At 34.7% G+C, this 25,733-nt stretch overlaps 1 protein-coding gene across 2 annotated transcripts in view; it reads right to left on the bottom strand.

Moving 5' to 3' along the window:
- The window catches only part of PTPRK (protein tyrosine phosphatase receptor type K), a 553,262-nt gene that overhangs the window by 399,081 nt on the left and 128,448 nt on the right, over window positions 1-25,733 (bottom strand). For both annotated transcript variants that reach the window (XM_028117097.2, XM_088023873.1), the window contains exon 2: window positions 25,277-25,399. In XM_028117097.2, the coding sequence (XP_027972898.1) occupies window positions 25,277-25,399 (123 nt within the window). The remainder of the gene's footprint in view (window positions 1-25,276; window positions 25,400-25,733) is intronic.

Raw genomic sequence — 25,733 nt, 5'->3', positions numbered from 1 at the left:
TATATATTTCTTCAAGAAAGGAATCAAATTGGCCTCATTTAAAAGAACATCTAACTTACACTTTAAGGATAAAAAGATTAACTTCATGATTTATAATAAAAATATTCACCATAAGAATGAAGTCCGTTTGCCTTGGAAATAATTTTAAGTTATTTAGTTCCAAGAAACAGCACCAACACTTAAATACAAATCGTGTTTTCCCATTCTGCCCTTTGTTAACATGGCAATAACTTTACCGTGTCTTGTGGCTACTGTTTCAGTATAATTGAATTCTTAGAAGATTTCATTTGCCTCAAAACATTTCAAGAGCAAGAGCACAATATGAACAACTCAATTATAATCAGACAACTCAGTGAACTGAAACGGAATAAACAGAAATACTGGGATTCGTCTGAATTGCACCACACTTTTGCACACTCTAGCACTCCCACCGCCCCCATCAGGAAGAAACCCAAAAAACACTTGCTTTGTCTTCGATTCTTCCCTCCTCGCAATTATTATCCTGCCAATTCATTTTATTAGTTACATCTGTTGAATCATTTTGGACTCTATCTGTACTATACTGTGTAGTTAGTAGAAATAAATGTCTACTTCATTATCAATCACATGAAATAACACTTTTATTACAAAGCATTTCAAACCCAAACTGGATAGCTTGTTAGCATATGTTAATTTTATATATTCTCATAAAAAAATATTTTAATGGGAATCTATTTAGATTTTGAACACAGCTATAACACTGTCATTACTCTTACAGGTCTGAACTAGTAGTTACTATAACAACTTGGAACACTTCAAAATCTACTACAACCTACCACTGTTCTTCTCATACCTCATCAGTGTACTTCCACCCTAGCTCATTTCTTGACTAAGCAGCCTTCTCCCTTCCAAACGATCAAAATGGGATACTGGGAGTACCCTAACCACTAAGTCACCCAACCAAGTACCAACCTTTGCCTCCCTGAATAACAAGTAAATGTGTATTTAATCTCCCAAAAGACCAGCCATTCTGGATTTCATTCTTTATCCCAAATTCTCAGCTCTTTAATGAATCTGTTTAAGCTCTGAGTTCAATGGCATTTTACTGCAAGGAAAAATGCTTAGAGATTAGAAACTCTGGGGACACACAGCTGCATGGAATGAGCAATGACCCAGTTGTCCTAGGTTTGCCCCTGTTATCTCGGGCCTATCCAGTTAGCTTTGTATGTAGTGGTTAAAATTATGTTCATACACAAGATCATCCAAGAACAAAAGAATCAAGCCACATAATTAGGCTTCAGCACATCCGAACATTCGATGTATCCGGGAAGACCAAAAGAAAAGTGATAGCGGTACAGTAGGCATACTGTATACATTGTTCATTTACTCCTTGAAGAGAATTTTCAAAGAGTTGAAAAGTTAGCCAGAAACAAATAAGGACAAATAAGGCTATCAGGAGTTGATTTTTCCTACTCAATTTTAAGTTACTGAGGGCAGATAATGATAATGAGGATGGACCAACAATTTTAGTTATTTTAAGTGCTCACACATGATACTCTTGATGAGCATAATGACTGGTTGGTATGAATGACCGCTCCATGCGACATAAAATAGCGCCCTACCCAGCTCTCAGAAGAGTGTGTCTAACTTCCTGGTATGTCACAAAGACATTTCTGGTAAGTCAATGTCATGAATTATTTTATTCCCATTGCCAAATTTTGAATAGAAACATGGAATGGGAAAATGAACAGAAAATATTGGTCTATATGTACATACAGATTTGAGTGTGTATATAGCACTCTATGGAAGCACCATACACTTTAAATGCTGGAAAATAATGAGAGAGGTAATTTCAAGACAGGAAATGGTGACCCAAGACTGATAACATTGTAATACATTCTTAGTATTTCCAAGTCAAAGTAAGGTGTACATGGCACACCATGACTTCCTCCCAAAATTTATGTACTAAGGCCACTGGTTAACTGACTCAATTTACTCCTAGTTTTCACATACATTTTTTTTTAATTTTTCACCAAAGGATCATATGCTTAAATATAATTTCAAGACCTAAGCCTTGGACTTTATCCTTACAAATTTATGTTGATTCACATTTTAATGTGCAGTGCATATACATCAATCAGGCACTAATGCATATTCAATACATCTATAAACAAAAACAGGATGATTCATTGTATTACAAAGTACTAGAAATGGTTTCCACAAAACACACATATAAGCACTTCCTTTGCTACCATTACTTTGATGTTTATTCCTTTGGTGTTGCACATTAGAATCACCTGGGGGACTTTAAGTAAGTATCTATGCCCTGGCCGTAATTCACACCAATTAAACAAAAGTTTCTGGGAGTGTGGCATTGGTCCTTTATAAAGAACCTCATTATTCTAAAATGCAGTCAGCTCTGAGAATCACCATTCCATAATTGTCTTAAAACATTTCCTAAATGTTACTTATAATTATCTTTCCTTCTAGACCTCGTATCCTATTTTTTCTTTATGCTAATAATAACACTATAAATTATTAAAGGCAATTATACAGTACATATGTGTCCAGGTATAGTGGTCCTGACTGTGGGTTTCTCCATCATCCATTCATCCTTATGTTAGTGGTAAATACAAATTTATGTTTGAGACTATAATTGAGAATTATATTTTGCCTGACTATGGGTACCCCTGAGTTGCTCAGTATTTTAAGTATTTAGCATTCTTTCGAGTAACAAATGTGTTTCTATTGTATGTTTATCTTTTATCGTATGTTACGATTAATTATATTCCATTTTTTCTCTTGCTACATTAAAAAAAAAGACTGAGAAACAAGTATGTAGTCCCCATCCTCCAATTTTCCGGGACCTCTCCAGTGTACATTTAAATATTAATTTCATAGGTTATTTTACATCATTTTCCTTCTTTTATTGAGAAAGAGAGAAAAGTAGATTTTTTAATTCTACATTAAGTTCATCTGCATCATTTCAATATTTGTTGCTGTTTTTGTCAATATGGTACATGTTCCTCTGATGACATAGGCCACTACTGGTTAGTTTCCACTGTGTATTTCTCCTCATCTTTGACTCTAGCCATTGGAGAGTCAAATGTCAATCAATCATGCTTGATTCAGTCCTAGGAACGCTTCTGTACTCTGTTCAAACCTACCACAGTGCTCTCATCTAGTTTCATGGTTTCACATACCATCTGTATACTAAAGACTCCCAAATAGTCCTCTCCCCCGAATATCAGACTTGGATATCAAATAAGTATTTCAAATTCAACATCTCTAAAACCCAACTCCTCTCACATTCATGCCCCTCTCAGTTCATGTCTAATCCAGCCTGCCAATTGCTCAGGCCAAAAACTTCTTATTCATGCTTAACACCATGACTCCAATCCCATCAATCCTAATGCTGAATCGACTCTTTTGATTACAGCCTGGTTCCAAGTCACAATCCTCTCACCTGGGTTATCACAACAGCTTCCTAACTGGTCTCCCCGTTACTACTCTTGCTCCATCACCCACCCTATCTATTCTTCATATCCTATAGTCACTTTGAGCCTATTAAGGCAGAAGTCAAATCATGTCACTCTACTTCAAACCTTGCAAAGTTCTGCCAATGAGCCTATTTACAACCACTGTTACTATACTGACCTTATCTCCTACCACAACCCTCAGACTCACTCTCCTTCAGACAAACTGGCCATGTTACTGTTTCTCAAACACTGGCATGTTCCTCCGTTAGGGATTTCCCACTGGCTAACCTCTGCCTGCAATGCTTTTCCCTCAGACATCTGGATGGTTTGCTCTGTCACAATCTTGTTAAGTCTTTTGTTTACCCTATGGCACTCAGAAATACTGTATATTTTACTTCTAACTTTTTATTATCCTTCTTCCCAGCAAAATATAAGCTCCTTGAGGGCAAGGAATTTCATCTGTCTTATTCAAGAGTTTTCCAAGTGCCTGGAAGAATGGCTGGCACACATACTATTAAATAGATATTTAAGTGAATGAATGAATGAACTGGCAGGTAATAGGTTACTAAAACTGACTAAAAAACCTTCATCACAGTACTTTGATTTGTTACGCAAAATCTTGAAGAAAATTAAAAGGAATCTGAAAGTGACCAACTTCATTAAAGGAAGAAGCCAAAGAAACAGAATCAAAATTTACTAGACAAAGAAAACGTACTTAGCTCCCAGATAAATGAAAAAATGTCCTAATTAACATGGAAGGTCAACTAAAATGAGAACTACATGCAATTTTCATTCACTCTACAGACTTTAATCAACTTCAGAATTGTTATAAGCATATAAATTAGGTTGTATTTTAAACACATTAAAACTCTTCCTTTCTTAATGTGAAAAAGAAGTCTTGTTTCTGGCTCTGTTTAACTCCCAATACAGTCAGGAATTATGCTTCAGATGTAATCTGCAGACAGAGTGTGCTTTTTAGGATCTGCAGCTTCACAAATCTCTACAGAAATATAACAAATTATGCATATTAAAGTGAAAGTTATTTCAATAAATATGGATCATAAATTACTTGCATTTATATATATTAAGAAATTATTGCATTTATATAGTAGAGAGTAAATATTGCAAAGTAAGATAAATATGTTATCCTTTGCCTCTGGACAAAACTGAATAGCTCCTATTGAACCAACCTTATCAAAGATAACAATTAAAAACTATAGAAGTTTTGGATATTCATTGCAGCATTAATTATGATACAAAAAAGAAGACATAATATATGCCTATAGCATTATGGAACTTTTAAAAAATGTATGCCACTTTTACATGATAAAGAATCAATATATGTCACCCATACCAAATTATCTTGGAAGTTGAGGAAAATAATAGTCATGTATTATCTAATAAAAAGGGGGAAGAATCATATGTGCTATATCATCATGGTTTCATTACATAAACATACATATACACACATGAAGATGTACACAGAGACACCATATACACACAAATATAGCCTCTTACGGGGGGTGGATAAAAATAACATCACAATATTGATCATGGTTTTCTCTTGGTTTTAAAACTTATGTGTGATTTTTAAATGGTTTTCTGATTTATTTAAATATTTGTACACTATATATGTACTAGCTTTAAAATTAGAGAAAAAGAAGTATGACAAATTTCTGCAAATACAAATAAAGAAGAAATCTTGAAAAAAATATCCTTCAGGAATGTAAAAAGAAAGACTAGACTCCAAAAAAATTACTATTAATATATTTGAGAATCTCTCTTTTTCAAAGAAGCCCAAAGAATTTCATGTGAACTATGCTAGGTAACTAGAAATTATATATATTTCATTTTGGGAAAAGTTTTACAGAGCAGAATTTTATCACTTTCTGGTGTCATCTGTTTTCTCTTTTAAAATGATATTTTTACCTGTGTATAATTATCTTCTACTTTTACCTCCATTCCAGTATAACTGTTACACTAAGTTCAAATAAGATAGAAAATAACAGAATGACATAATGAGTTACTTGTTATGGCTAAAATGACCTTAGAGACTAAACCTTAAGAGGCTATTTTAACTGTTGAATATTTATCACAGTAAAGTACTACTGTAGGCACTATGAGGAAAAGAAAATATAAAACACAGTAGCTAATTATTGGCCACTTTCCTCCTCTCCCTGATATTCTTCTATTAGTCTGTCTAGTTTCTGACTAAAAGCTCGACTCTGTTCCTTTTGCAATTTGGTCAGCTCCCTATTCCAGCCACTTTATTTCCACATGTTCCAGTGTACCTGTCTCTTGCTAACTACTCTCTCTCTACACTCTGCCGTCGCTACCTATTGTCATGGGATAAAATACCATGAATCCATTAAATGATATACAAATCACTGCTGTGACCATGTAATTCACTCCCATTCTTTGAAATATTGACTAGTAAGATGACATGGAATAATTAAAGATACAAGGTCCAATCCATTTACATTACCTACACAATACACTTGTTACTTGTTGGCTTATTAAGATCTACTTTCACTGTTTTCAATGTTCACAACCATATATTATTTTGCTCCTTACAAGTACCCTCTGGGAAAGGAAAGGCAACTAGTAATTTCTTGATTTTATCTTCAAAAAGAGAACCATTTTCCAAATTATGTGGCTGTATATCCAAGTCATAAGTGTTAGAATCTAGAGCCTGAGTCTTCCAAAACAATCTCTTGGGAAAATATGCTTCAAGCCCTTCCTTTTCTTCATAAGGCATTGGGTATATCTTCCCCAAATATTAAATCCTTTCGAGGCTGTAGATACTCTCAAAGTCTTGGAAAATGCTTATTAAGTCATATGTTCTCTAACACTAGTTAGCTACATCAGGGAGAAAAAGCTTTGGAATTCCAGGGTATTCACTTCAGAGTGGAGAGAAAATTCCCAGTGATTATTCTGTCATGTAATATTTGCTAGCTAATATTTTGTTGCCTAATGAGGTTTTTGTGCTTGTTTATTTTGTTTGATTATACTTAACAGCTTTTCCCGAAATAATCACCAGTGAGTTGCAGTAAATGGAGGAAACAATGAAGCTCAAAGTAATTTATCTAAGCTTTCCAACGGACAATAGGTAAGTGCATGGAAGAAAAAGTAGGGAAGCTATGTCCTACTGAACTCCTGTTCATCCTGGACGTAATCCCTGCAAATGGGACTTCAATCCCAACACCATGTGGCAAGAAGAGTATTTTAAAAAATGGGTTAATCTAGTAATAGAAAAACCTACAAATATATTCTTGGGAGCAAAAATATTCAGAGAATTCCTTTAAACTCTGGATATGACTCTCTTTGAAGTAATGGAGATGAAATTAAAAGGATGTAAGAGAGGACTCTGTAGAAACACATGATCTTGGAGTCAGTATAAGACACCAGACCAGGAGGTGAACAAAGTATAAATTTTGTTCTCCATTGTGAACTCAACCTTCCCCTGAGGACTGTGCCTTAGAGAACTCTCCAATTCTGGACTCTAAAGAATTCTGTACTATTCTGTGATTTATCTAATATTCAGTGCCTAATATTTTCCTGGAAAATCACATACATACCTACGCACCGATAGATACAAACACACACATATACAATATTACAATTTTCAAGGGTTCAAAAACCTCCAAAAACTCATTAATATAATATGTAGATGAGATATATAAAGGGTAGAGAGAATTGAACTTACCCTTTTCTCACTCTTTTCTCACTTTTAAAGAGGAAATGAAGCAAAAGAACAAGAAATCACAACTAGTAACCTGGGTATACCTTTAGTCTGTGATAAAAGGTTAAAAATTTTCCCAAATATGTAGACGCCATACGAGTACTTACACAAGTTCTATGAAACCAGAATCCATTTGCATGATAGAAACTTCAGACTTAAAAATAGTAATAGGCCGTATCAGACAGATTCAGATTCAATTTTTCAATCTAGATATTTGCTGGTGCTTGCTTGAAGACACTTATATAGTAACAGACACTCAGTGCTTGTAGCATGAGATACTTTTAACAATTTTTCCAGTTTCTCCATGTTTCAAATGTTGTTGCATGTCTTTTTCCTATGTTTTTATGTCATTATAGGCTGCAGCTGCTTTCAACATTAAATAAAATCCAAATTAAAATAATGCCCTTCATTTTTAAAATGTTGAAATAATGATCTCAAAGCAATTCAGTAAGCCAAATAAAAAAATAATGTGTAAAAAGTCTTAAAGAGCTGAGAAATAATAAACTTTTTTCCGAATTATTTCCATGTCTTAAATATCCCATCTTTGTTAAGAATAATATTTGAAAAGTTCAAGTTGACCTACAATACTGTTCTATGGAAATCATTTTCAGACATCATTATGTGTCATAGCGCAAAGCACCTGCATTCAGTGAACAGTTATGTAGGAAAGGTAATTTTCTGAATTGGACATAAAATAATTCCTAATGAGCTGCTAAAAAATCATAATTGGGAAATGCAATTTATTTCTTGCCAAAAAAAGTAAGTGAAAGGAATTCAAATCAATTTCTTACAGATTAATGAGATTATTAACCAGCCACGTCACCTTGGGCCAGGGAAAAGAAGAGAAATAATATTTATTCAGCATCAACTACATATAGATACTAGCAGATACGACACAAACATTTCCTTTCCTGGTACAACAAAATTAAGAGAGAGATCTTATTATTCCTAATGTACTGATGGGAAAATGGAAGCTCAGAAAGATTATTATGTCATAACCAAATAGCAAGCAATAGAACCTGGACTTGAATTCAGGTTACTCTGGTTCTTGTGTCAGTTTACCTACTTTTACTTTTACATTATTTTATTTGTAAAATGAAAGGTTAAATTAGAGATAATCTCAAAGGTCTCTTTTAGATATAATGGAAACTCATTTTGATAATGTTAAGGGTACTATTCTGGTGCTACCACCCAAACAGTTTATATAACATACTGACTTTAGGAACTTCATATGTCAAAATACAAGGAAAACTGAACACAAAGGAACATGTCTTCTATTATGGTATCCCATTTTTATAGTATAACCACATATAGCCAAGTGTCCATTAAAAAAACAGGTAGTACATATTTAAAAGCAGCATAAAGGAAATCTACATAAAAATTATAAATTGCTTTTTTTGACAACCTATATCTCTTTATTCAGTCCACTGGAAGGATTTCTTGGGGCCTGTAGGTGTCTACTTTCTAAACACCAATATAGAACATTTAAAATTCCAAATACCTTTTGGACCACTGCAATTAGTATAGTAAAAAATTGCTCAGCCCACATAAATCAGAGAATTAACACGAAAGCTTGTCCTATTTTTTTAAAACAGAGTCCATTACAAAGGATTTCCATAAACATTGTGACCAGAGAAACGGGGACTTAGGGTGAGGAATGTGACATATAATAGCAATAGTCAGCTCTTCCCACTGGCTTACTGTCTTCATTGATTTTAGTTTTGAGTAAAAGAGAACAGAAGAAATAGTCACCTCTACCAAGCTAAAGAGACTCTTGTTTCTTGATTTCACTGGTAACGAATCTACCTGAATAATCCAGTTTAATAAGAATCAAAATCAGTTTCTATCACATAAAGCAATATTTCATGGTAACAATTACACTCTTAATAGCCAAGTTAAACTATAAAGCATAAGAAACTATCATCTCCCACTATTGCTACAAAAATCTAAAATTCCAAAGATTTCACATAACACACAGAAAAAGCATAAACAGGAACAATGAAATATTATTACAGTGTTAACCATTAGAAAATGTTTAGTAAGAAAAAGAAATGTTTAGTAAGAAAGGTGATAAGAAAAGCACCAGAAATCATTTCTACATATAGAAAGAGGAGGAAATACAACAGGGTTGGAATTAAACTCAACCCGACCCATTCCATTTCTCCTCATGGAAATGCTTCAAAGGGCCAATTTAGAAACAGCAGAATACATTAACAATAGTTAATTCGAATCATTTCATAAAACATCCCTTTTTTTCTTTTTCATCAATATTATCATTCCTTCCATTTCTTCACTCAAAAACAATTTGAATTTCAAGGTAATTAATAGAAGTTCTCAAGAAAACAAGTTGAGAAAAATCTCATTTATATTTTTAAAAGATTTTGAGTCCTTCTGTGTTGATGGCAGTGTTCTTAACATAAACATACCTTGTCATGTGACATATTCATTCATGATGGGTTACCTCTCTTGAGGTCAAAAAGCTAGGGAAAGTATTTGCTTTTTATATTCTCAACTGTATTTTTGCTCTAACTGGACTTCTTAGGAGCATTTTATATTTCTTTTGAATTATATTAAACACATAGAAACAGATCACTTTATCTCTATCATTAGCTGTATGCATATTATAATACCATGTAAGTTCACCTAAATTGACAAGCATTCCAGGGTTTCAGTTTAGAGTAATTCAAACATAAAAACAAAGTAAAAACAAGCATTCTTGGGGAAGAAAAGATTTTGAGTGCTAAACTACACAAAAGTGAATTGTGGTATTGTTTCACCTTATCCTTAATTTTAAGTATTAGTCTCTTAATTCTATTTTCAAGAACTATATGATTTTATTAACACTAGCATATATCCTTTAGCATTGTTTAAATATCATTGTTTTAAGCCACATAAGTCTAAATCAATGGTAGGATTATTTTCAAAAGTCTTTTACAGTTTAAACAAATTTTTATTTTCTTTTTATTTTATTTTTTTATTTCTTTTTAAAGATTTTATTTATTTATTTGAGAGAGAGAATGAGATAGAGAGAGAGACCATGAGAGCGGGGAGGGTCCGAGGGAGAAGCAGACTCACTGCTGAGCAGGGAGCCCGATGCGGGACTCGATCCCGGGACTCCAGGATCATGACCTGAGCCGAAGGCAGTCGCTTAACTAACTGAGCCACCCAGGCGCCCTTATTTTAATTTTTTAAAGATTTTATTTATTTATTTGAGAGAGAGAGTGAGCAAGAGAGAGAGCACATGAGCAGGAGCAGAGGGAGAGGGAGAAGCAGACTCCCCACCGAGCAGAGAGACCAATGCAGGGCTCAATCCCAGGACCCTAGGATCGTGACTTGAGCCAAAGGCAGTTGCTTAACCGACTGAGCCACCCAGGCACCCCAAATTTTTATTTTCTACGTAACTCAGTTATTTTTTAGCCCCGTATAGAGCAAACAATAGAACCTTGAGACAAATTAAATATTCAAATTCTATCTACAATTAATACTGAATTTATTTCCTAAACATTTCAAAGAAGGATTATCTATTTGTTGCAGTAACTACTAATTTAGGGAGCATATTCATATCCTAATAGGCCGGTTCATTACCAACAATTAGATCAAGAATTTCAAATTAACTTTTTCCTTTTTTAAAACTTACTCCTTTCTCACTGAATAACTTTGGTTTCTGGTGAACTTCTAATTGATGCATTCCATACATAGGTATATGTATGGTATAGTGAGCATAGGTATGCTCACTCTCTCTCTCAAATAAATAAATAAAATCTTTAAAAAATTAAAAAGAAAATAAAAATTTGTTTAAACTGTAAAAGGGACATAGGTATGTCCCACAAAATGTTTCCCTTGTTAGTATTTTTATCAACACAATGATTCTGGGTTAATACCCAACTTAATAGAGATATCTCTCAATACACAGATTTTTGGCCAAAATTTTTTTTCTGAGAAAATATTTTTATTTATTACTCAAAAATTCTATATAGCAAATGAATTAAACTATGCAAAGAAAGAACTGTGAATTACATTCAAATACAGTTAGTAAAACATCAAAATTACATATAAGTATTTGGAAAGCTCAGAGTAACTATAAGTGGCAAGTGTGCAGATATATTGAAAATACAGTAATGTATTCCCTTTGAAGTAACCATAATAAATTTAATCATTTGTTTCATATTAATTGTTTGGATCACAAAACAATGTTTTAAGCATTAACTTTAGCACCTACTTTGAAAATCTATTCTGTACGCTGTGTTTAAGTTACTTTTTAATTAACTGGTCAGGCATTTTGGTTAGCGGTCTCACACATAACAATTTTTCCCATTTAAAATAATAAGAAATTGACTCCTTGTTAGCACTTTCACACAGAATATGTGATTTTCAGAAGAAGACTTTTATATTAAGTGGGAGAAGCTTATAACTAATGACGACTTATTATGTGCCAGGGAAAAAGGCAGTTATTTTGTCTTAAAGGAAAAAAACATATGATTGTTTCGGAATACAAAAGAAAACAGTCCAAAGCACAACGTCAATGGCTATAATAAATTGTAACAGTGTGCAGAAAGAAATTTACTTATCCTAGAGTATAATACTTACAAGTAATGAGTCTTGAAAAGAAGCAGTAAACTGTGTTAAAACTTTTGTCAGAGTTGACAAAGTTTTGATAGGCTTTTTTTATAACATTTTTTAAAGCTTTTCATGCCAAATATTACATTAATGCCAGACTGGAATTATGTTTTCTGTTGAAATAATGAATTGATCTTAGTAATTCCAGTCTCCTCTGAACAAGAGGTCATAAAAAATATTCTTAAGTCTCTGTTTGAGCAGAGATTCTGTATCTCTCTAGAACAACTTTTTGTGTATTATGTTGATTTTATTATGGTTTTGATTATTAAGAACAAACACAACTTCATTACTTCTGAAAGAGGTAAGTTTTCTTATAACTGTGTTATCTGCTGTTTTATTTTTAAATACTAAATATTAATACAATTAATATATTAATGCAGTTACTGTTATAATAAATATCAATATCAATTAATATTAATATAGTGATAGTATTCCTTGTCCTCAAGTACATATGCTACTATCTTAGTCAAGTGACCAATCTCCTGCAATAACTTTAGATTTTGCCTGCTAAAGATCCTAAATTCAGAAAAATTAAAATGTCAAGAAGTCTTCTCTCATAAACTGTGGAATTTCCTCTAGAGCTTTGGACAACCATAAAGATATGGTCCTTTACCAGATAAGACCGGGGAAATCAAAACTCATTAGGTTTATTTGGTATGCTCTACATATTTTAACTAGCTCAACATCACTGTAAGGGTTACATAGGAAGAGCTTCGAATCAGAAGAGCTCAACATTCTGTACATTTTCTTCAGGTGAATGTTATTAAAATAAAATATGTGCCCAAGACAATACAATTTATAGGAAGAACCTCAGATCTGCTACTACCCTCACTGTCCATATATCCTTACCCTCAAGCAAAACAACAACCAAATCCTCATGAAATCGGTTAAGTCCAGTACCCCGGTGGAGAACTGTTCTCTTCTCCACTCAGGTACTATTGGTTACTGTAATAAATTCATCATAGCTACTCAATCTTATTAGCAAGTGGTTTCTGCTTTCTTCTCATACTTTGCCTGAAGGCTCTGCTAAAAGCTACAGGCTCTAGAAATTGGGTCCTCAACTAATGGCCTCAGTGGAATGAAAGGACTAAGGTAGATTCTCCTATAATGACTTCAAGGACTAGCCTCATGGGTAAAGGCTTCAGTGCTGACAACACATATTAGCCAGACCATACCAGGACACAGAGCCAGAATTTCCAGGAATAATGACTTCCTGAAACAGACTATAATTCTGAAATTTGAGAGACAATGAATTAGTTAAGCATAACTTAATGAACCAATGAGGGAAATCTAACTGGAATTATTTATTGGAAGATTATTGGCATATTTTTAATGGTCTTGATCTCTAACCCATATTTTCATAAAACCTGATATGGTATCTTGTTCCCACTGACCATTCATATATTCAGGAATACTTTCTTTATCTAAGTTTCTTTATTGTTTCATGGTAAAGTGATTAACATGGTAAATACAAGAAGAATAGGCTCTTCCTTTTTACTGCAATGTAGTCTGATAAATCGACTGTGTAACCAAAATGTTTAAAGTTTGTGGACTGTTATATTTAAGAATAATGTTTATTAAAACATACATAATAAGCCCCCAAAGTGACAATATGTGGAACCAATGCCTAACAAAACCTTCCCAGTTATCAGGTGTATTAGTTGGTCTAAGTCTATAGGTTCTCTGCTTGAAAAAAAGACCAATTTCTGACAGGCTAGGGATCCCAGCTGATTTGAGAGACATAGACAGAAATTCATCCACATTTACAGGTACTTCAAGTGATACCTAGTGGAGATGAATAATTTGAGTTTGGTTTAGATTCTGGATAGAAGAGTAAATAAGGGCAATTTTTTAAAAACTTCCAAGTGACAGAAGTTATTAAAAATACAATCCTAGATTTCTAATAACATCCCCAAACAGAAGTTAATTTTCTTCCTTAACTGGTCGTTTAACATCCCATGGCACTAGCTATTAGATATTTTGATCTCACTACAAAATTTATATTTGTTAATAAACACTTCTTGTTGTACCTATGTAAATGAATCGACCAAAAAAGGAAGAGGAAGAGGAAGTGGAGGAAGAGGAGAAGAAAGGAAAGAAAAATCATCTTTTCTGTTGTTCTTTTTCACAAGAATTTATCACTGGAGAGTATTTATGATTTTAAGAGGAAAACAGAGGGAGAAAAGGACAAACCTTGGAAGTAGGCAAAAAAATAACTGCTTATCCTTCACTCTAAGAGCATGTACCTTTGTCTGAGTCTACTATTCACTACTGATTAAGATAATTTATAAATCTGTAAGAGATGTTAATTTGTAGAAAGTTCATAGTAATACAAATGATACTTATCTAGTAGAGAAGCAAAGACTTCTGTTTATAGTAAAGATAACCATCAGGGTTTCAGATTAATTGCCCTGTTGGACATTAATCTATTAGTATAAAACTAGGAGTCTTATCCTAGCATTCTTTCTTTCAGTGAATTATGAATGCTTCCCTTGTTTCTATAGCCTTTTGAACCAGTTATCCTATACTGCTGGTTCCTTCATTAATAAATTAAGTATATCTTTAGCATGCATTCATCCAGTGTATGTAACACTTCACTCATTTTTAGGTTCTGAGTTTTTTATAAAGTATATTACCTTATTTCTTCTATGTCATAAAAATCAAGGGCAAAACAGGAGACAATTAAAGAAAAAACTCTCAACAGTAACATTTACACGTGAGAAAGCTAAAATAAATTTACTGAGGGCATGAAAATTTCCCACTTCTCAAGTTACACATCCAGTAAATGCTTTGAAATCAAGGAAAAACCGACACTAGGCTGACAATGCATTAGAAAATGTCATGCCGGGGTGCCCGGGTGGCTCAGTCGTTAAGCGTCTGCCTTCAGCTCAGGTCATGATCCCAGGGTCCTGAGATCGAGCCCCGCATCGGGCTCCCTGCTCCGCGGGAAGCCTGCTTCTCCCTCTCCCATTCCCCCTGCTTCTGTTCCCTCTCTCGCTGTGTCTGTCAAATAAATAAATAAAATCTTAAAAAAAAAAAAATGTCATGCTGCTCTAATAAATGCTTTATTCAACCATTCTTCTAAATTCCACAGCTTCAAAATTCTACTACCTACATATCCATCTTACTGTATCTACATTGACTAGTTCTGTTCAGGCGCTATTGTTTACCTACGTAATATCCACCCCATTCTTACCCCATTACAATCTGGCCAGCCAGGTGCCTCAGGGGAAGCTGGCGCTGACTTCAGCCTCATCTCCAACTGGTGGAGGCGGATGGGTCTGGAAGTATAAGCCAATCACACCTTATTGTCCCCATCACTCATTGTTTTAGGCATGGATATGTGACATAATTTTGACCAATTAGACAAAAAGATAAATCTATTGATGGGCACCTCAGAAAAGTTCTTTATGTTTATCAAAAAAACCAAAAAACTAGACATAATGAAGAGACAACCTGTTTTTCTTCATTTCTGAAGTTAATACCTAAAATAGTTGCAGATCTGACACCCATGAAGGGAGCTAGCCTGAAGAGATGAAAAAGATGACCTATCAAAATGGAGGAGCAGACAGACAAATCCAACAAAGCACCTTTCCTTATTGTTTAGAGACATTTTAGGTTGGGCTCTTCATTACCTGGAGCTGAAGAAAGAATAAGAGATAAACTTTGACCATACTTCCAAGTCAGCCCTATAGCTGACTGCAGTCTCTAAAGAAGGATCTCTACTTATACTTGTTTATATAGACTTCAAAAGTTGGATCTCTCCCTCCTCTATTTCTACATACTTGGATTCCTAACCTTGACTTTTCCAAGGCATGAAACCTCCGGCAATTTACTTCACCTCTCTGAACCTCATTTCCTTCATCTATAGAGTGAGGTTAATATGTACTCAAAGGGCTTTTATAAAAATTAAGTGAATTTTCATTGGTGGCTCAGTCAGTTGAGCATCTGCCTTTGGGTCAGGTCATGATCTCAGGGTCCTGGGATGGAGCTCCACATGGGGCTCCCAGTTCAGTGGGGAATCTGTTGTTCCCTCTGCTTTCCCACAACCCCCACCCTCAGCTCACTCTCTCTCTCTCTCTCTCAAATAAATAAAATCTTTAAAAAATAATAAAAAGTAAATAAAATAAATTAAATTAAACAAAATAAATAAAAATTAAGTGAAATGCCAGATTTAAAAAAATGCCTGAGATTAGATAAAAGTGGTCAGGAAAGCATCTAACCTGGCTTGGATAAAAATCATACACTCAAAACGTAACTTTTGAATAGCCAAATGGACATTCCACTTTCCTACTTGATTCACCAACTATCTAACAACAGGGGTAAAGGAGAGGGTACAGAAATATATGAAATGAAATTTGTAGAACTGTTCTATTTAATTTTATTCTCATCAACCTCAAGAAGCACATCAGCCTCTCTCTAATCTATGTCCCTAGGTGAATCTATGTCCCTAGGTGAAGAGTTCATGATGCTGTTGGCATTTATAAGTTGTCATGCACTCCAAGTATAGAAAACGTTCATTTTTTGTTGAGAGATATTTCCCGATCAGTAACTTGCTCTTCGAGGGAGGGGGAAGATGTCTGTACAACATACCGTAGTACTGTCAGCAGAAATTAGGTTTGAAAACTGACAACCTTCCAAGATTTAAAAAGCATCTTTTTATGTAATGACAAGTCCATAAGCATAGCTCTACATTTTTTACAATATCAACTGTGAGATAAGCAACATCACATATTTTTTTAAATAATCTCTAATTTAATCACTTATCTTTTGTTTTTTTTGTATATTTTTCTTTTCTTAGCATTCTTCTTGTGTTTGAAAGATAATAAGCCTTTAAACTGAGACTAAGAGAATTTCTTAGCCACCAAGAGGCAAGGCAGCTTTTGGAGAGGAAAAGTATAAGGTCATCACGACACTTTCGGTCACACTCCCCCCAAGGAAAAGTAATTTTGTTTCTTTCGACTATGTATTGATTTTAAGGTACACCTTAAAGGTACCTGTATAGTCTTTGAAATTACTCTGTATTCTTATCCTAATTCATTTAAGAGGCTGAAAGTTCTCTAGCCCTGACACCAGCATTAATTTTTTTCTTTCTTTTCTTTTTTCTTTTTTTTTTATACTAGCCTGTTTTTTTCCACTGAGATATATTGGGACCTATCTAACTTAGATACATTATGTACCTGAAATATCAGGAAAATATTCCTGTCTCAGCATGCCATTTCTGTCCACAGTAATTTAGACATTCTTCATGCTGCATTTATGTCCACAAGGGTAATAGTCCTTACATTAAAAACCAGCCTTCAAGAAGCGTTTCACCCTTCATGAAGTCCATTACCACCTTTCTCTCTCTGACCCTGAACTGCCTCCAACTCCCACCGTTTTTAATAAGCAACTCAAATGTGGTAAACTGTCTTCTCTGTGCTGAGGGCAAAAGCACCAACAGATACATGATAACATGGTTTGGAAAAACACACTGAAATAAGCCCATAATTCTAGTCCTAAAATACCCCACTGCAAACAAAGTCTTAAAATTATTTTCCAACCCTAAACTTTAGTCTGATTCCTATAGTCCATGAATTTTTCTTCTACCATATGTGCTCTAATGACACAGCAGATAATATATGTGTTTCCAAAGGTCTGCTTAGACAGACATGCGGCAAGTGTTCATCAAATAACTAAAAATAACATACAGGTAAATCAAATAGAGGACAAAGTATCTCCCTACGGGTTGAGAGTCTCATGTAGGAAACCCTAAAGCTCAGCCACAATTCCAAACAAGTCTCAGAGTCCATTTCATGCAAAGATTAAGAGAGAATCATTTACAGCTTTTAAATTTTGGAAATGGTATTTTAAATGAAATAGTAAAAAAATCAAAACTGATACCCCATCAGAGTGGATTTAAATGTCCATGAGCAACTGAAGGAAACGTATCAACTACACTGCAATTACAAAACAGGATAATACTGTGGCAAGAGTAATTTTGGTATTAGACAGATGAACCTAAGTGCAAATCCCATCCCTGGGGGGGTGGGGGGGAGCTTTAAGCAAGTTATGCACTCTACTTATCTCTAAAATGTCACTAATTTGTAGGGCTCATGTGAGGATTAAGAAAATGTATCATGTCCCTGGTATAGTAAAACCCAGTAAGCCACCAATAGTAAGTACCTTCATCTCTGCACATTTCATGTTGAATGTGCACCAAACCATTGTCTTCAAAGTGTCCCTCGGAGACTTCTGTCTCTGTGTTTTCACAGAAGCCATCTGGATGGAGCTGGGGTAGTGGAAAAGAAGGGGGTAGGGGTAGGGATGTAGGGAGTACAAAGCGAACAGGTTCTAGGACCATTAGCTCCTTGCGGCTGATTTTACATACGTGAGTACTGGGAAATATTATTTTCATAAAAAGAATTCTATTATTTAAAAGAAAACCTGAAAATCACTGAATGATGCATCATGGCCTTACAGTTTAAAACTTGTCAAGTTTTCAGGCTCTGTCACCTTCTTAGAATCTAATGCCCATACCCACTACTTAGAAGTTTTCTCATCTGTGTTAATGAACTTCCTCCCTCTCCTCCCTGTCTCTCTGTCCTTTGTCCCCCTCTACCACCCATCTCTCAATTCTCCTTAAGACAGCTGCATAGGTACACACACATTATCTTTAGTCATATTAACAGACAATGACAACTAGACTACAAAAAGAAAATAAACCAACATTTTGGCCTGATTTGCTCTATCCTCTAACACAAACAAAACCGGCCACAATACTGAAACTTAATATCTCTATTTACCAACACTATATACCACTTTATTCTACCATCTCTGCCATGTTTTGACTCTGGTAAATTTGCTGTCGCATAATTATGTTCATTCAGATGTGTGAGATTTTTGGCAGCTATGACCTTTGTAGAAACATGTGTCTTATTATCAATTGTCCATAATAGAGTGATGAAAAGATTAGGCAAGGTAAGGCACTCATTTTAATGACTGATTAAGGTTCCTAGAGAGACAGACTCATAGGTTAGAAATGGTAAGTCAATGCAAAAACTCCCTTGAAATTTCTCCTGAGGTATAACAAAACGTGATTATACTGCATACATAAAAGCACTGTTTAGTAAATTATATTCTTATAAAACTAAGACACTATTGGGGTGCCTGGGTGGCTCAGTCAGTTCTAAGCGTCTGCCTTCAGCTCAGGGTCCTGGGATCGAGCCCCATATAGGGCTCCCTGCTCAGCCAGGAACCTGCTTCTCCCTCTCCCTCTGCCCCTCTCCCCTGCTTGTGCTCTCTCTCTCTCTCTCTCTCTCAAATAAATATTTTAAATTAATAAAATAAAATAAAATAAATAAATAAAACTAAGACACTATCATCTTAACATAGAAAACTTAGCTGGAATTGTATAACGTATAAAATGTTATCATATGAATCAAACTGTGGAACCCAATGTTTTATTTGACTTTTAAACATCACACTATCAGGGCGCCTAGGTGGCTCAGTCGTTAAGCGTCTGCCTTTGGCTCAGGTCATGATCCCGGGGTCCTGGGATCGAGCCCCACATCAGGCTCTCTGCTCCACCGGAAGCCTGCTTCTCCCTCTCCCACTCCCCCTGCTTGTGTCCCTTCTCTCACTGAGTCTCTCTCTGTCAAATAAATAAATCTTTAAAAAAATAAAAAATAAAAAAATAAACATCACACTATCAGAAGAAAGCCAGGCACAAAATCATGTGACTCATGCACACTCCCTACTGAATACACAAACATACTTAGTCCCTCCAAATAAATATTTGAAGAAGGCAACCTTTATTTTAACAACCTGGCTAATAATTCATGTTTAAACTCTGGGATGAAAAAAAAAGAAAAAAGGATACACAATTCTAAATGTAAGGAATTAATATAAAGACACGTTTCTTAGCATCGTTCATTCCTCATCCTTCTCTATGTAATGCTATTTGGTCTCTATGTTTTAGTTTGGGGGCTTGACGGGGGCCAGAACCGAGATCTAGTAGGTTCTTAAACTACTGAATCACCCCTCACTAGGTTTTATAACAAAGGAGGAATGGTTTCTTACTTCAATCTTCAGATTAATTGAATGACAGAGGGCTTTATCTTTTACTGTATACATAGCATGTATGCATTTTATGAAAGGAAGTCTGTAGAGTGATTTACATTATTATTAGTGAAAAGTACTAGCCCGAAGGTGGGATACAATGTAGTCATAATTTTAAATACTATCAAATGGGTACTCTAGAGATTCTAAACTAAAATTCAATTAGTCATTTTACAAAAAGCTGTTAAATAAAAAAAACAGTTATAATTATAGTAGATGACAAATGTATTGAGATCTCAATCATGATCCCCAATCTCAGATCTAGGACAGAACGTATAGTAAAATGGTCAAGTGAGTTTGTTTCATGAGGTCATAAGCATAAAAGAATATCTGACAAACAAGGTCACAGACACAGATGTATTTGAGATCAAAGAATAATTTCTAGTTCCATATTAGATTGAGATTAATTTGACTTGCAAAAGATAAGAGAGAGAGAGAGAGAGAAAAAACCTAAAGGGAGTTCCTTCTTGGTAGTATGAATAACATTTAAAATTATATTTGAAATAAATAGGTAAAATCATTTATAAAGGCAAAAGCCAAATATTAATAATTATGTGTTAAAATCTGAACTGAATATCATGTTCCAGAAATGGGGTATTTGTTTTATTCAATTAAATTTTTAGCAAGAGAAAGAAAAACCTTTTTTGTTTAATCCTTGACCAAAGTATTTAAAAAAAAATTATATAAGTTGACATTTTTGCCTAAATAAAATGAAATAGTGTCTTGGGAAATCGAAGAAGAAAAATACAGTTTATGTTCATGGAGAACTTAGAGTTTAGAGGAGAGAATGACATATACAAAGATGATACTATAACAGCTACAACTGAAATATGTACCAAGTACAGTGGAAAACGTTCAGAAATGAGGACAGAAGAAATATGAGAGTTCCAATATGAGATTCTTCCATCAGAAAAATCTTTCTAACATGGATGGAACTTGAATAGACACAGTAAGAATGGGTAAGAGTTTGGTGAGTGGATAAGTGGACAGAGAACTGTCGAAGCAAAGGGAAGAGAACATACAAAGGCTCAGAGATGCTGAGACCATAGTATCTTTGAATGTCAGGGCATGGATCCAGAATGATGGAAAAGAGTTGGAGCCCATTTGAGATGTCCTATGATACATCTTGTATTTTAATCGGTAACATTTTTTATTATTTGTTTAATTTTCCCACAGCATCTCTGTGAGCACTGGCTTTATTTTGCTTTATTTTCTGCCACTTTTTATTAATAAATAAGATATGTAGAGAAAAGTACCAAGCGCACAATGATATAGCTCAGTGATTTTTCAGTTCAGGCACACGCGTGAAAACACCATCCAGACAGGAAATACAGTACTACCCAACCAGAAGCCCCCCAGGCTATCTTCCAAGCACTAGTGATCTCTCATCCCTGGCAGCCCCTCCTGCAAGCAATACCCTGACTTCTAACATCACCAACAGTTTTACCTGTCTTTGAAATTTATATAAATGAAATAGGGTACATATTCTTTTATGTCCACTTTCTTTCCCTCAAGGTGATGTTTGTGAAATTCATCCGCATCACATATGACGATAGATAATTTGTGTACCTTGCTGTGTACTATGCCCTTATATGAATGCACCACCATAAATGCAAATTTATCCATTGCACTGTTAACAGATATCCTTGCATTGTTTTCAGTTCGAGCCTATTATGAGCACTGGTGCATTCCTGCACATGTCATTTGGAGAACATATGTACTCAGTTCTAAGCGGGTTTACACCCAAGAATGGATTTACTGGGTCATTAGGTTATGCAACGTGCTTGTATGGATTCAAAGTCCGACCAGGAGTGTATGAGACTTGCTCTATACTCTTACAAAACCTGAAATTTTGATTCTCATCTTTCTGCTGAGCGTGTAGTAGTTTCTCATTGTGATTTTAGTCCACATATCCTTAGTGACTGAGTTGGGGAGGTGCTCCTATTTTCCTATGATTTTTAGCCATTATCCTAATACTAAATGGCCTAACTTAATTCTTTCACGTGCTATTTTTAACGCACTTAGCAGGCCTTTCAGTCACCATCATTGTCACCTGACCAAGGGAGTGTGGGGGCTAGGAACTGCTGAAGAGCATTTTAAACAATTATTGACAGCAATATATCTTCAAGAAGTAATTTTCTCCTCTCCTCTTGTCTTCTACCATCTTCATTCCTCTACTCTCCTGATCTATTTGTCCACCCTAACTGCCTTCTTCCCTTCTGTATTTCCAGTCCAAAAAGCTCAATAAATAGAAGGCAATTAACAATGTCCAAGTTCTGTCTCGGGAGTTCAATAGATCGGTAACAAGTTTACATCTGAGACCCAGCCTTCTTACTTTAGGGCTGCCAAAGGTTTGAGGGTTTGGGTTGGTTGGTTGGTGGGTTTTATAAATGAAACAAGACAGCATGTCTGACTATTTATTTGAAAATAAATGGATCATTCATAAAATTTAAACAGGATAAATATTAAATGTCTCCTTTTTGTTATAAATCATGAACAATGTGGGCACCTGGGAGGCTCAGTTGGTTACACGACCGCCTTCGGCTCAGGTCATGACCCCGGAGTCCCGGGATCAAGTCCCGCGTCGGGCTCCCTGCTCGGCAGGGAGTCTGCTTCTCCCTCTGACCCTCCTCCCTCTCGTGCTCGCTCTCTCTCTCATTCTTTCTCTCAAATAAATAAATAAAATTTTTTTAAAAAATAAATAAATAAATAAATAAATAACTCATGAACAATGTTTTAAAGAAATATCAGAAGCATTTTAAAGAAATATCAGAAGGAAAATGGGAAAAAAAATGGTATCTATTGTAAAAAGAGAACAATAAAAGAAGATATATACAAGGGTGCTTTCTTTCACTTTCCCTAAAGACCAAATACAAGTCACACTTGGCAAAACTAAAGTAGCCATGACCTTTTCCCTCCTCTGCATGATTAATTACTTCAGGTCCTATTAATTGGAAGATGTGGCTGAATTTCAAACACTTTCATTTTCTGTGCATATCATCCTGTACTGTAACCACCGATTAAGCTGTTCATCAGCGGTGAGCCAACAAGGTCATCTGAGCAGTATCTCTTCAGCTATTCATTATCCATCTTCAATGGTAATTAACAATGGTAACATTTCCATAAATCAACATCTTTCTGATTATTCTCTGATGATAAACAGTCAAAATGTGTGCATCCCAGCTCCCCTTTTAATTTTATATATATAAAAAAAATTCTATATACCACAGAGAAAGCACAGGTGAAATACTGCAGGAGTTTCTTCAATTAAAGTGTATGCAGAAAATAAGGTTATGTACCTTTGAAAGAGAAATACAAACCTATGCAGAAAACTAAATGGTTCTGTTGGCAACACAGGGGGCAAACATAAGAAGCAAAGGGCATCAGCCACCTAGTATCAATTTATTCCTCTGGCAAGAAAACACAGCTCAGTTCAGCTTCAAAGATAACCATTTGCCTACTTAACCATGGAAGGTGACAATTTAAAACAGAAAGCAGATTTAATTCACCTTATTCTCAAAACACACATTACAGGGCGGACCAATAAGAACTTGTCAAAGAATATAGTTACCATATTCTTTTCCAGACCATAATTTGGAAATGTAATTTTTAGGTTTAGTTTTGTTTATTTTGTGTACTAGTGATGCACTGTTGCTTATTGTTGAGGTTTTAAGCTTTTTGGCTCTATATATCAGATTAGTTAGTAAATTCAGAAGCTTTTTGGCTCTATGTATCAGATAAGTTAAATTCAGAAATGTTATTTCTTCCTTGGTTCACTTGAATTGACATTTTCATCTCCAAAGGCTAGTCTAAAATTGTCATTTCTAAAATTCACTCACTACAGGAAGGTCTTTCTGAATTTGTAGAAAATTAATTATAAAGTATTTTTAAAATATCATAATAAAAGTACTGAAAACAAGTTAAAACTTAATTAGCAACAGGTAATCAGCTTATCAATTACATATGATTATATATAATAATTACATAATGATTATATACTACTACATGGCATATTAATATATTATACTGTTAAAAATTACATTGTATATCATTATATATACATGACTATATGTAATATATAGTTATAAGCTGTATTTATTTCTAAATATTGGAAGGAAAATAGTTCATGCTTTTTAATATTATATTTTAGTATTCCTGTTGACATTTTCAATTTTTACAATAGTTATTGTTAAATACACACACACACACACACGAGATCTGTATATATATATATATATATATAGAGAGAGAGAGAGAGAGAGAGAGATCTGTATATATATATATATATATATATATATATATATATACAGAGTTTGGAATTAGTCCCAAATTAATATGTAGAACTGAAGGCACTTATATTTAGTCTGTACCATTAGTCTAGTACTAGACTAATACTAATTAGTACTAACTTAGTCTAGCACTAATAAATGATAGCATTATAAAATGGTATGTCTATATTGCTATAGTAAGAGAAGTAAGAGAAAACACAAGTCAAAGTGGCTTAACCAGTAAGAAGATGTATTATATCACAAAACCAGAAATCAAAGGATATATCAAGGTCTAGATAAAGAATGAACAGGGCTCAGCACTATTTACCTAAAATTTACCCAGAAAAGACCTCCTTCTCCCTTTGACAATTTTGTCTCCAGGCTGCCTCTTCTCAGAGCCACTTGCATGCTTGACAGCAGAGCCACAATGAGGTAAGTCTTCTCCCCATCACAGAATATAAATCTTTCCTTTCGGTCTGATTGGACTAAACCCACATCATTTAACTGAATAGGCACTAAGTAAGTTGATTTTACATTTTAGATTATTTTAAAATGATTTTGTTATGTTTTTATGGGGTTTTTTTTCTTGTTTTTGTTTCCATTTTGCGTTTTTATTAAATAGGAAAAAAACAAACAAACAAACCCCAGATGCGCCTGGGTGTCTCAGTCAGTTGGGCGTCTGCCTTTGGCTCAGGTCCTGATCTTGGGGGACCAGGGTTTGAGCCCCAAGTCAGGCTCCCTGCTCAGCGGGGAGCCTGTTCCTCCCTCTGCCTCTGCCTCTCTCCCCTGCTCATGCTCTCTCTCTCTGTCTCAAATAAATAAATAAAATTCTTAAAAATAAAAAAAACCACAAATACTTATACTTTTCCAGTCAAAGATAACAAAAACATAGTGAGCATTCTTGAAGAATACAGGATTATAGAAAAGTTACTGAGGGAAAAGCAAAGACAACAATAAGGCTTTTAGATGTGGTCAAGTAGCTTGCCCACAGTAGTTTACTGTAACAAATGATTGTGTTACACCTAAAGTAAGAAAATGATACATATTCCAAAGCCATTCCCCCAACACTGGGTAAACAGAATGATTCTCACCTTGAGGCATCTCAGGTGGCAGATAATGAGGTTCTTGGGCACTAACATGTACCCATTCGAAGTCATCATATAGATCCTGGTGGTAATCACAGGTCCCTGGACCATCATCAAAAGTACAGCCACCTAAAAGAAGAAGAGAAAGATTACTGTTACATTCTACATAGATTTGCTAAAATTGAGAATGTGCTAGAGAAGGAAAGATTATATTGAATAGGTAATCGGCACTCTTAATAATAATTGGTACTCCTGTGTTTGACTGTTCTCGTTAAATTTTCACAGACAATGAATTTCTATCAGTAGTTTCTGTTTGAATCAGAAACCACTTTGAGCCTCAGAAGGAAGGCTGAGGCACAGATTTTGAAAGATTAAAAATAGTAAAAGAGTGAAGCTTTCCTGAAATACACATACACATACCATCTAAAATCTAAATAGATTTTAGTAACTTCAGTGTGGAGAA

This window comes from Eumetopias jubatus, unplaced genomic scaffold, assembly GCF_037043125.1.
Source record: "Eumetopias jubatus isolate StellerSeaLion01/CBP00866 unplaced genomic scaffold, mEumJub1_p1.0 scaffold_6, whole genome shotgun sequence".
Lineage (NCBI taxonomy): Eukaryota > Metazoa > Chordata > Mammalia > Carnivora > Otariidae > Eumetopias > Eumetopias jubatus.
The sequence above is the reverse complement of the archived record's forward strand: the minus strand, read 5'-3'. Positions and strand labels throughout refer to the sequence as shown.